This window comes from Myotis myotis, unplaced genomic scaffold (genome assembly GCF_014108235.1).
Source record: "Myotis myotis isolate mMyoMyo1 unplaced genomic scaffold, mMyoMyo1.p scaffold_m19_p_8, whole genome shotgun sequence".
In the NCBI taxonomy this organism is placed as follows: Eukaryota; Metazoa; Chordata; class Mammalia; order Chiroptera; family Vespertilionidae; genus Myotis; species Myotis myotis.
This window is the reverse complement of record NW_023416390.1, coordinates 44,632,028-44,645,812: the sequence shown is the minus strand read 5'-3', so window position 1 is coordinate 44,645,812 and position 13,785 is coordinate 44,632,028. Positions and strand designations below refer to the sequence as shown.

At 33.5% G+C, this 13,785-nt stretch overlaps 1 protein-coding gene across 3 annotated transcripts in view; it reads right to left on the bottom strand.

The window, feature by feature from the left end:
• SP3 (Sp3 transcription factor) overlaps positions 1-13,785 on the bottom strand; it is a 50,547-nt gene that overhangs the window by 3,443 nt on the left and 33,319 nt on the right. For 2 of the 3 annotated variants that reach the window (XM_036320771.1, XM_036320772.1), the window contains 2 exons: positions 6,931-7,123; positions 1,232-1,428 (listed from right to left, as the gene is read on the bottom strand). In XM_036320771.1, the coding sequence (XP_036176664.1) occupies positions 1,232-1,428; positions 6,931-7,123 (390 nt within the window). Of the gene's footprint in view, positions 1-1,231; positions 1,429-2,737; positions 3,372-6,930; positions 7,124-13,785 lie in introns of those variants that run through there. The other variant, XM_036320773.1, reaches the window with a different exon arrangement.

The window sequence follows — 13,785 nt, the reverse complement described above, 5'->3', positions numbered from 1 at the left end:
TAGTTCTGAGAGATGCTCCATGGCAAATGGCACAAAGATCAGATATTTGGGAAATGCTACACACACTACATGCCCCCCCCAATGTTTTCCACACATTTGGTCATAGACCTTCTCCCCCACTCCCTATTTCATTGTTTCTTATATCCTACTGGCCAAATTCCACTGAGGAAAAGTCTGTTATAGGGTCACAGTAAGGCAAGCCCATTGCCCAACAATCCCTTACTATCCCAAGCAATCATGATCTCTGCCTCTAAGCATACTTTATCTACTTTCTTACATTGTTTGTTGTAGTTATAAACAACTCATCTGTCTACCTACCTACCTGAGCAGTGAGACAGAAACTATAAAACAAGTAGAGCATCTTAATATGGATACTACTAAATACTTCACAGGTTATGTTATGTAATATTTAAAGCAATACAAGAGGTGTGAAAGCAGGTCAGAGACAGCTTATTTGCTTAATCTAACAGAGTTCATGGATTTGAATCCAGATCTAGGAGACTTCAGAATCCAAAATGTCCTCCATTTCACCATGCTTCTTCCTTCTAAGCTCTCTAGGACTGAAAGTACTTATTTCTCAATTCTTCAGTGTTGAACATAGACTGATGAACACCTTGATCATTACATGGTAGCAGGAGAAAACTATCTCTCTCTAAGTTATAAATTAGGATTAAGTTTGGGTCATTCGTAGGCCCATTTTATGTAACAACCACACACTATATAAAAACAATTAAATGAAAGAATCTTAACATCAACAATGCCTTGATTATTTCTCAATGAAATAAATGTCTTTTGCTTACATCAGACATTAAAACAAGAGAAAAGGTGAAATGTCTAACTTCATCAGGGGAAAAGGAGTTATTTTTTTATTAAAGTGTTGAGGAAGATGAAAGAATAAGATCAACAGCAAAAGCAGACAACTAATTTAAAAGGTTTAACATAAACAATAATAGCATAAATGTGGCTTAAGATATTCAATAATGTAAAAAAAAAGACACTAACTAAAAAAGAAAAAGCTAACTAATGTCTGCATAAAACAAAATGTTAGAAGTCATATTGGCTTGTTTGGAATTAGTGTTTTTAAACTGGTGTTGATGAAGATAAAAATTTGATGTGATTGGTCATATTTTTTAAATTCAGCTCAGGTGTGCTAATAAACAAAACAAAAAACTTTCAAGATAGTATGTAGCCCTATAATTCATTTTGTCTGTTAAAAGTAAATATTAGTAACCTGTATGTGTTCTTCTGTGCCTCTGTAATTCATCACTTCGAGTAAATCTTTTACCACAGAACATCCAGTTACAAACAAAAGGGCGCTCCCCAGAATGCCAACGCAGATGAGCTCTCAGATGTGAGGTCTTCCCATAGACTTTACCACATCCTGGTATATGACAAATGTGTTGCTTCTTTTTCCCAAGATTGGTACCTCTAAAAAACACACACAGAATAATATATACTTACATGTAAATATTCAAATGAATATTACCACTTATATTATATATCACCATGTTACATTTCAAATAGAAGACATTATCACCAAGAGGTCAATCAGAAACCAAGACCAATTAAAATCAATTTAAATAAAAACTTTTGTTTCAAATATGTTAAGTTTTACATGTTGATTTTACTCAAGAATTAATTTAATTGCTGTCCAAATGTAAATACGTTAAAGTATTATATAATTTAAAAGGACATTTTACGTATTTAAAAAAGTGTAACAAAGCTATTTATTATTCTGTCAGAACCATTCACAAATTCTATGCATAGGCCCAATCCCAATTTAGGTGTATGGGAAACTAAGTCGTCTACTCAAAGTCATGCTATTGGCTAATTTAAAAAGGAAATAAACCAAGCATGAATACATAACTAATCACAGGTACAATTAAAAGGTAGATAGGCACGTTAAGCATATTTACTCATATATTTATATGGCCACACCCTGAATATACACTGGACAAAGTTTTAAAAAAAATTTGGACGAAGCTTTTTGTCTTAGTTCCTTTAGCACTACATGAAATAAATATAAATAAAAATTATCTTTACAGTTAAAATTTCCTTCATATTAACCATGCAAAGATACCCCAAATTATACATCAAAGATATAATAAAATACAATTTCTCCACATCGCAAAATTTTACATTTGTTATATTTCAGTATTGGTACCAAGAACAGGGTTTGGGAGATATATGCTTAGATGGGTGAACAGAGGTAACAGACTAAGCAAGAAGAAAAATTTTTGGATTCCATAACTGATATTCAAATAATCTTAAACACTATAAAATGATACTACAGCTTTTAAAAAAATTAGACTAGTTACTGAATAAACATGAGTTTATAAAAAACATGTAACATTTCAGACTCACAATTGTCAAAACCATATTATATAAAATTTGCAATGTTTCTCTGAGATTAACAAAGGTACATTTAAGAACCCCCCAACTTCCCCTCCTCCCCCAATCTCAGTCTAAGTTATAGCCTGCAAAACTTCCATAAGCCTGAAAATCCTCCTGTATATAATACACCTATCATTTTTCAAATTTTACTAGAAAAATGCGTATTTCCCCACATTTATATTTTAATGTACTCACACTCAGTAGCATGTGAAATTGCCATAGGACAAACAGTGCTAAACGGTGCAGTGCTGGCTGTTAGATGCCATAGGTGTTCTGAACAGGGAGACATCAATGTGGGCTCCAGTAGTTAGAGAAGGCTTCGTGGAGGAGGTGGGTAGGATTTAGATAGAAAGGAGGGAAGGCATTCCAGGCAGAGGAATAGCATAAGTAAAGACAAGGAGGAATCATGCTGTTGTCTCAAGGGCAAGGATGTCATAATCTAACACAATTCTAGTTCCTGCTCCAGTCCACCCCCAATTTCTACAACTCTCTTTAAAGAGCTGAGTTGAGTGAAACAGGTTTTACTGGCTCACCTGTAATGCCAAAGTCTTAACCAAAGCCAATATGTTTCCTTCAATTTAGCTTTTTAAATTTAGCTTATTCTTAAATAGCCCTAAGAAAAAGAGCAATGTTTGTGGCTCCTGGTGTGCAAACCAATTTTACATATCGTGTTCACCATAGCAATTTCACAGAGAACCCAATTGGGTTCACTGTTGTACTCTCCTAAGACTACCAACTCAGGTGAATCATGTGCTTTTATAAACTCCAAAGTGCTATTTTTACTAACTTAGCAAAAATTTAGCTTGAGAACACTAACAAAGCACAAGATTGTAACAAAATACAGCAACAAATTTGGGTTCTCAAAGAACCAAGAAGCCAGGGAAAGATAAAGATATTCCTCATTATTAAAGATATTAAAGGTATTCCTCATTATAAGAAAATAAGAAATATTCATTATTTGGAGAAAGGACAAGCATCTAAGAAAGAAAATAAAAATAGAGATGGGCACACATAAATATGTAATTTAAGGGAAAGGCTCAAAATGCAGTCCAAGTTTCCATTTAAAAAGGAAATTCTATTCCAGATAAGAACTAAATATGCTAGGTATGAATTTAAATGGCATGTGATGATGTAAAAGAAGGAAAAGAATTGAAGTAAATTTCTCAACAAACTTCAGGTAACAAAAGATTTAGCCACACGTTTTCTTCATAATCATTCCTCTAATACTTATTATATCATCTGAAAAACCAAAGAATTTTAAATTTCTACTATTTCTGAGTGCCTAAGCATGCTCCAAATAATTTAATCATGCCAAGAGTGACAGAATAAATAAACTAAAGGTAGAGGGATTAAGAAAAGCTAAATAATCAAGTCTTTCTTTTGCTTGGGATGGAAGAAATGGGACACAAACTGAGCTGACATAGAAAACAGATTTCTGCAAAATAACTTAATTTTCTGAAATATGGATTGATGTTTAATCTACACAAAATTGACATAACAATGCCTTTAGAATGTATTTCCCTTTATTAAATTTATTTGTCTCTTCCACTAGAGTAAAAAATTTCTGAAGACTGGTTCTGCTTAAAAAATATTGGCTAAATGGCCAAATAAATACTGTTTTTTATATTTAATTATATTTTACATCTTGCTCAAAAGGGTAAACAAATGAAATTTAGTTCTCTAAATTACACATATTTTATTTAAAGAATATGACAGAGAAAAATGGCTAATAACCTAAATTTTTTGAAGTACCGCCTGTCTCACCTATGCAAAACATTTTGCAATATTTGGGACTTACTATATATATATGTTATGCTTTCACTAGAGACAGCAATTGTCAATGATACAATTGTGCCATATATATATATATATATATATATATATATATGCTGAATTCTGTTCAAATGAGTTCTAAGAAACAATATAAAAAATGTCTTACGAACATCAATTTTGATTGCTTAGAATAAGTTATTTTAAAATGAACTTACAAAACTTCTAGAAAAAATATAAGTACTTTTATAATCCTCGGATTGAAAAGTTTTTAAAAAGCAGGATAACAAGACATCACATAAAAATTGTTAACTAAAAAAATTTGGGCTTAAAAAATGTTTGCAAACTAAGTAATGAAACTCATTTTTCACTTGTATAACAATGCATTTTGCAAACCACAGACATAAGGTTGAAAGGCAATGTAAAACCAGAAAAAATGTCTGTGTATGACAGTTAAACACACAAATTAACAGGTTCACAGAAGACATAAAGAACAATGCACAAAATAAATTTTAAAAAGGTAAAATAAGCATACCAAAAAATGTTCAATCTCACAAAGAACAAATATACTAAATAAAACAATACTGAGGTATTACTTTTCCTCTGTCAGACTTTAAAAGGTTTGAAAAAAATATTATAAAATCCATTATTGGCAAGGGTGTGGAAAAGCAGATAACTCTCATACACCACTGGTGGAAATAATAAATTGATAAAGCCTTTCTAGCACACAATTCCCTTTGATCCAAGAATTCCACTTCTACCAATTTACACTGATGAAACAATTAGACAAATGTGCAAAGATGTATGCATGAGAATTAAAATGACAATAAACTCCCCCCAAAAAAGAAGGTAAATTTTTATGCTTCCATACAATAGACTACTATACAGCCATAAAAAAAACTGATGCAAACTATATAGACTTGTAAATGTGGTCACAAAAATTTTCAAAGTAAGAACAGACATGTAAAGTAGTGAGAATAAAATAACTATACTTTAAAATATTTGTAAAGTCTGGAAGGATATATATAAAAATGTCACAACAGTTATCTTGAGGTGAGGTAGGATTTGGGTATTCTTTTAATACTCTTCTATACTTCTGAATTTTTATGAGCATGCATTAGTTTAATAAACATTTTTTAAAGATTTTCATTTTAAAGAATAAGTAAAATAGGCCAGACCTTGATCCTCAATTTGACTTTCATAAACAATTATCTTGAAAGTTCCTCTAAAAATGAGTCAATTTCAGAAGTTATTGCCTAACTAAGGAGTTCCATTTACTTAAACTGACCAAACTAAAAATAAATACAATTTCAAACAATTGAATAATTACCAGTAAATACAAATATCTAAGCATCAGATGCAGAAGTAAATCCACTTAGGAGGCAGTATAGTGGTAAAGTTCTGGACCAAGAATCTGGAACCAGATATCTGTTATATGTGCTTCATACAAGTCACTCACCTCTCTATGCCTCACTTATAAAACTATCTAATCTCTCAATGTTAGATGTTATTATCATTACTACTATTGCTAACTGGCTGACCAATGTGCAAATCAACTAATAAGATCAACTCAAAGGCAGATAAAGTCTCTATTATATCAAACTCATTAACTATATCAATAGCATTTTTGTCTGTTTAAACCAGGGGTGGGCAAACTTTCTGACTCGAGGGCCACAATAGGTTCTTAAACTGGACCGGAGGGCCGGAACAAAAGCATGGATGGAGTGTTTGTGTGAACTAATATAAATTCAAAGTAAACATCATTACATAAAAGGGTACGGTCTTTTTTTTTTTTAGTTTTATTCATTTCAAACGGGCCGGATCCGGCCCGCGGGCCGTAGTTTGCCCACGACTGGTTTAAGCAGTACATTTTTGAGTGAGGTATGTTAAGGCCTTTCACTATGACTGGGAATTTGGTTTGTATATCTTTAGTTCTCAGCTTTTGCTATATATTTCAAAGATGTAAGGGAAAGATACCATGACTACTAAATCTTGGTGGAAACTTTGTTATTAAGAAATATACCTCTATCTATCCATTTGATGATTTTTACCTTAATCCTACCTTGCCTGACATTAACACTGCTATCCAAGTTCTCTTTGTTAACATTTGCCTAATCAATCTTTTTCCATTCTCTTAGCTGGATTTTATGTTCTTTAAATATGATCGGAGTCTCCATCCCTTAATTACTACGCTTAATCCATCCATATTTAATATAATTACTGGTCTGTTTTGAGTTTATTCCTGTCATGTTACTCTGTCTTAATGTTTGTTTTTAAAAACACTAAATTGAAATATTACAGTTCTACTTTTTAAACACTTCCATCATTAAGGCTTATTATTTATCTGTTGAAAATGAAAATGCTTATGGTTACAACTATTTCTGAATGTATGTTTATACAACTATTCTCAAGCTCAGAATCAACTTTTTATCTGTATTTGGGCAAATCTCACTGCCATTTTGCAAATAGGCTGATTTCTGACATGAGGCTGTCAAATGGCATCTATTACACTGCTGTTTTAAATACCAAAAAAAACCCTACATAGCCAACCAAGTAATTTAAGTTTTAAAAACAAAGCTTACATCTGAAAGTTTTAATTTTATACATTTTGTTCTCAACTTTTTCTGCAACACTCATACGTACATACACACAAAATAATCGTGTAATGAGTAATATCCCATAATTAATGATATGGCATGCACTATTTCAAAAATTAGGGTGATGATATAAGCAGTCTTTCAAAAAAAATGTTTAATGTGTGCATACCTCCCACCACCTTCTTTACAGTTGGGACAGGTGCAAGCTACCCTCCGAAGTCTTTTTCCTTCTTGATGTTGTTGGTCCCCTTCTTCATCTACCACCTGTACTCTTAAATGTGTTAGATCATTGGTATTCAATGTAGAATCACCACTGAGCTGCCACTCTTCAGGATCAGGTTCTTCTTCCTTGATCCTAATATCTAAAGAAGAAAACAAATACAGATGAGAAGCAGCCCAATGGCCCAAAAATGAAAGCATCAGATCTAAGCCACACTAAGGTAAAGTGAGTACTGTACTATGTAAAATCGTTCCTTGTGGCTTATCCTTTCAAAACAATCTCTTCATTCCAAATATCAAAGATGAAGCCAACAGGGGAATAAAGCCAGAAATGAGCTCACTTTTTTAAAAGAGTCATTAAGAAAAGCAAGTGATTTTTTTTTTTTTTTGAGCAAGCTCAGTCATAAACAATCTGAAACTTCATTATAATTGTTCAATTAGGCAAAAAAATCCAATGGTCAATTCAGATTGGAACAAATTCTAAACCTTAAACCTCTCTTTCACAACCTGTATCAAATATGTGTAGTCTATAGGTACTATGTGAATGCAAACAAAGAAAAAAAAGGATGGCATTCACTTGAAACTGTTACACACTTAAGCTTTAGAGCCAATCATTACTAAAATATCTAAAATGGCCACATCACTGTGGAAGGAGGTATAGAAGTATGAAAGACAGTTTCTGTTTTAAAGGAGTTCTATTTTAAACCAGACTGGTAAACAAAAGGAGCAATGGTGAAGAAGAGTGAATATGGCAGGAAGTTTTATCATTTTCTCAGAAGAGCTAAACATCTTTATTTATGTCGATAATGATGCATCATTTTCTACTAGAAACTAAGAGTTGTTGTTTTTAATCTTAGAAAACTGATTCTTTTTTAAAGAAATAACACATAATTTACAACACTGAATATAACCATTTCCAGTAAAACAAATCTACAAATTTTTATCTTGATTTATGCAAGCTAAAAATCTTAATGAAAATTTATCATTTTAGATCTGTGTCACTAATAATTGGGCAAAAATAACTTAAAATATCAAATATACCCCAAAACTCCTAAATTTATACTAATGAAAACTAAAATGTATAACCAACAATCAATAAAAATGGCTCAAACAGTTTAAAACTAGTATATTTTATCAGAATAACCACAATCAAGAATCAGGGGGAAATATGGAAAAAGAGGGGACCTTCAGGTGAGTCCTGTCAGTCCATTCCCAGCCTCTCATCTCTCTTTTGCCATTCCTTGTTCTAACAGCCTCTCAAATTTTCTTCCTAATATAAACTCAATGGCATCACTTTCCTGATTCAATACTTACACTAATTCCCTATTTCCTACAGTGTAAAATCCAAACTCATTAACTTGGTATTCAATCTGGCCCCAACCACTCTTCCAACTTGAGTACTGAAACACTGAAATTCTCATCCTTTTCATAACACATGTTCTTTCTCAATGTCATGCCTTTTGCCTGGACTGTTTTCTAGCTCTTTCCTTTTTCATCTAACTAACCTCTACTTACCCTTTAAGACTAGTTCAAATGTTATCTCCTTTATACATGCATGCTTCTGGTAGAATTAATTATATTTACTGGCTCATATATCCCTTTAGATAATGAATGCTTCATTCAAAAGTGCTCAGAAAATACAATCTGACTGAATGAACAAACCTCCCCTAAGGAGGAACTCCCAATATAGAAGTTCCTGGAAAGACTTTGCCCTCTGCTTTTCCATGCTATCTGCAAGTAATATATAAAGAGAAAAATTTTATAACTTAAAGAGTCAATTCATATGCACAGGTCCACAAAGTGCTCACTAAAGACACAGTGTTACACCCAATTTTTAACCATTTCATTTGTTCATACACATCTGGATATTTTAGAATCTTAATCATATAATTAATTAATCTAGTAAGTTTTAAATAACTTCCCTTTGCCAACTGCATGACAATTTAATACAGACACCTTAAACATAAGCCTTCAGTACTAGGCAATCAAGTTTACTTCTTCCTCAATATCTTAATATAAATGACAGGGAAAAATTTTTTCTGTGCTGTATTAATAGCCCCTAGTTATTCTTAGAAATCTACTATTTATAAGACTCGGGAGAACAGGAAACAATAATCCATCAAAATGACTCCTAAAAGTATTAAAAGATACTCAATATTATTAGATATCAGAAAAATTAAAAACACAATGAGATGTCTGATACTTCCACCATAACAGCTAGAAACTTTAAAACAGACCAGGCCAATTGTTGGCAAAGTAATGGAACAATTGAAACTCTCCCACATGGTGAGTGGGTGTGTAAACTGATGTATCAACTTTGGAAAATCTTGTGACCATATCTTCTAAAGCTGAACTTATGTACACCTTATAACCCAAGCAATTTCATTCCAAGAGAAATGTATAAACATGACATTAAAGTAAAAAAATTTACCCTAAACTGTAAACAACTCATATCCACTAGTAATGAAGGGAAAATAAATCATGAGCCCTAGCAGGTTTGGCTCAGTAGATAGAGCGTCAGCCTGCAGACTGAATGGTCAAAGGTTTGATCCCAGTCAAGGGCACATGCCTGGGTTGCAGGCTCCATCCCCAGTATGGGGGTGTGCAGGAGGCAGCCAATCAATGATTCTCTCTTATCACTGATGTTTCTCTCTCTCTCTCTCCCTTCCTCCCTGAAATCAATAAAAAAATATATATATTTTTTTTAAAGAAAATAAATCATGACACAATAAATCATGACACAAATAAATCCAGGATCACTCCAGGTGCTGTATTACAGAGACTACTGCTAGGAGGCAAGGGCAGAGGTACAGTGACTAAATAAATTAGGTGGCTACTATATAATCAAAGCAAAAGATGACAGTGGCCTAAAAACTAGGGTTGATGCAGAAGTGATAAGGAATGGTCAGTCAGGAAATATTCTGTAGGTAGAGTCAAAGATATTTGCTAACAGATTTCATAATAGGATTTTATGTGAGGTGACAGAACAAGAAGTTACAACAATTCTAAGGTTTTTGTCCTAAGCAACAAGACAGATGAAGTTGTCATTAACAGAAATAGGATAGGCTGAAGGAAAGATTGTGGGAAAAGAGTCCCAAGCAGGGGCCCGTTTTTGGATATGAAAGTTTTGAGGTGCCTATGAAATATCCAAATGATGATCAGGCAGTTGATGAGTGAGTCTGCAGCTCAGATAGAAGCATGGCCTGCAGATATAAATTTGGGCATCATCAGCATACATAGTTGGGTTACTGAGAGTCACCTGGAATGGAATATAGACAGGAAGAACTGCTGGGGCACTTCAAAGTTAACAAGTAGAGAAGATTAAGTTAAGTAAAATAAGGGCTGAGACATGACTTTGGATGTTACAATGTGGTAATCACTGGTGATCTTGACAAGAGCTGTTTAACAGTAGAGAAGTGAGGACACAACCCTGTCTAGAATAGATTCAAGAGACTGGAAGGAGATGAATTGGAAACAAGTACATACAACTCTTTCCAAGAGTTTTGTTAGGAAAACAAGTGTTATAAAAATGGCATTGAAGTTCCTAAACTAGACCACAAATGTAGATTTGGCACAAAAGAATACCTGAAATAGTGTAAATTAATCTTTATATTCAGTAGCTATAGCTGTGTAATACAGACTAGCAATATAAAAAATTGTTATGCTTATTTAAACTTGACTTTTGGTACATAAGAAAAAGCCACATAAATGCAAAAAATGTAAGCAATGGAAATAGTAATTCTCAAAGAGATTTGTATACACATTTAAGAATTTAAAAAACCAACAGCACTGTTTTTTTATTCTGTGAACTCTACCTCAAAATGTTTAAATTTCCTTTTCAGCTGGCCTGGTATATGACTGACAATATCTTTATCCTATGATTATAGTTGTTTTTTCAAGGCATTACTCCCCTGCCCCAAGAAAACAAGTTTGCAAAAGGGATATACAAATTAAATAAAAAAATTCCTGCACACCTGGGCAAGAATTGAAGAAAAGAGAAACAAATCCACCCTGAAGGTTAAAACCCAAAAATAGAAAATCCATTTAATCCAAGCATATATAAACAGCAATATGCAGCAGCATACTAAAAGCACACAAAAAGTGTAGGAATTAATGGGTATATATATATATATATGTAACATAAAGACAGCTGGCATGGACTTAGTGAAGGCACCAATGGTAATCTGTATAGTCATCATTTATAATAAGCATTGATAATTCTGGGCATGCCTAGATTTCTATTAAAAATATTATAAGAAAATATTAAATGCTTTCTACTAAAATTACTTCCTAATTATTTACCAATAAAGCTAATAGAATATTTAAGATAAAATTCTTAACTGGTTTATTAAGCCTAGAGCATATAATTTAAATAACACTAGATAAATATGAATTACAGCAGTTGATAAAATGAGACATTTCCGTTATCAACAGCTTTCATTAGAAAAGGGACATATGTAATACTTTCAACAATAAAAAATTATTTTTTTAAAAATAGCTTTCACTAGGATTTTGTTCTTACCAAAGGCTTTCATAGTCTCTGCCTGCCTCCAATTTTAAGCACTGATAAAATATACTTTCATTTGATTCTAAAAGTTTATTTTTTGTCTCTTTTAATGTTTTGCTGCCATAAAAATCACCTAAACAAAATTGCAGGGTAATCCTATAAGATCTCAGATATTATTTTAATTAGGTTTTCACATTCATAACTATTCAGATTCCTATGAACATTTCACAGCTCCCAAAAGTTTTTATTTCCAACTTTTCTTTCAAGGGGATAGTTTTAAATTATAGACATGGATTCCTAAAAATATAGCTTCTCTAGTCTAATCAAAATAAGCTAACACTTGCCCTGACCGGTTTGGCTCAGTGGATAGAGCGTCGGCCTGTGGGCTGAAGGGTCCCAGGTTCGATTCCGGTCAAGGGCACGTACCTTGGTTGCAGGCACATCCCCAGTGGGGGTTGTGCGGGAGGCAGCTGATTAATGTTTCTCTCTCATCGATGTTTTCTAGCTCTCTCTCCCTCTCCCTTCCTCTCTGTAAAAAAAAATCAATAAACTATATTAAAAAAAAAAAAAAAAAAGCTAACACTTTAGGGCAGTGGTTCTCAACCTGTGGGTCGCGAGCCCTTTGGGGGGGGGGGGTCGGACGACCCTTTCACAGGGGTCGCCTAAGACCATCGGAAAACACATATATAATTACATATTGTTTTTGTGATTAATCACTATGCTTTAATTATGTCCAATTTGTAACAATGAAAATACATCCTGCATATCAGATATTTACATTACGATTCATAACAGTAGCAAAATTACAGTTATGAAGTAGCAACGAAAATAATTTTATGGTTGGGGGTCACCACAACATAAGGAACTGTATTAAAGGGTCGCGGCATTAGGAAGGTTGAGAACCACTGCTTTAAGGGAAGATTTTTAAAACCAAATTTTATTCCTTTTTCAAAATAATCAATCTATCTATCTATCACTATCTCTGCTTTAACATTAAACAATCTCTTCCCCACAAACCTATCTCCTTAGATTTGGATCATTACTCTTCCGTGACTGCTCCCTACCCCCATTTAAAATTAATATTTATTTCTACTAATCTTTTCCAACCCCCCCCCCAACCCCCGCTTCTATTTTTTTTAAGTATATATTTTTATTGATTTTAGGGAGCGGGAGAGAGAGAAACATCAATATGAGAGAAACGTTATTCGACTGCACCCTGCATGCCCCCTACTGGGGTTTGAGCCAGCAACCCGAGCATGTGCTCTGACCAAGAAATCAAACCAGCAACCTCTTGGTGCATGGGATGATACTCAGTCAACCGAGCCAACCAGCAAGGGCTCCCCCTTCTATTTTTTTACAGCAGCTTTCCAAAGCTGTTCTACCCAATTGGGGATTATACAGTAATAGGATTATTCTTCCTATTAAATCTAGAAATAAAAATGTTTATAGGATTCATACAATAAACATAACTGGAAATAACTGATTTTCTAACATGACTTATAGAAGGCCTCATTTTATAGTCAAACCACAAATATATGAGAAAAAGTCAATGTGAGTTTCAATTAATACACTGTAAATAGTGAAATATTAGCTTTACTTAATCTGAAGTAATAGATAAGTCCTTTTTAAGTCAACAGTGTTCTACTCTGTCAGATGATGGTGATCACATACATATAAGATTTACCACTTGTCAGACACCATTGTAAGCACTTAATATATATTAACTTCATGCTCCCAACCACCCTGAGGTTATTATAGTAATATTTTTCCCCACTTTCTAAATGAGAAAACAAAGAGGTTAAGTACTTTGCCTTAAGTCACATAGTTGAAAATGGATAGAGCCAGGACACAAGACAAAGAATTATGTGAAACCATATTACAAGTGTTGCTATAGATCATCAGTTCCCTACTAGGGATAGTTTCCAGGAATAGCAGGCTTAAATTAGCCTCCCCTATGAATATGTGAATTTAATTAAAGTTTGGTCAAATTAATATAACTTTGAAAATCTGGGGAGGACAAAGAAAATGCTGTATATAATACAATGAAATACTGTGTGACCTTTAAAAAGGAAATCCTGGCCCAGTGGTTAGTGTCCGCCTGAACACTAAAGGGCCTCAGGTTCAATTCCTGGTCGAGGGCACATACCTTACCTGGGGTGCAGTTAGTTCCCGTGCCCCAGTCAGGGCAGGAAGAGGCAACCTCCCTCTCTCTCTCTCTCTCTCTCTCTCTCTCTCTCTCTCTCTCTCTCTCTCTCTAAATCAATATAAACATTTTGTTTAAAAAAAAAAAAAAGAAAA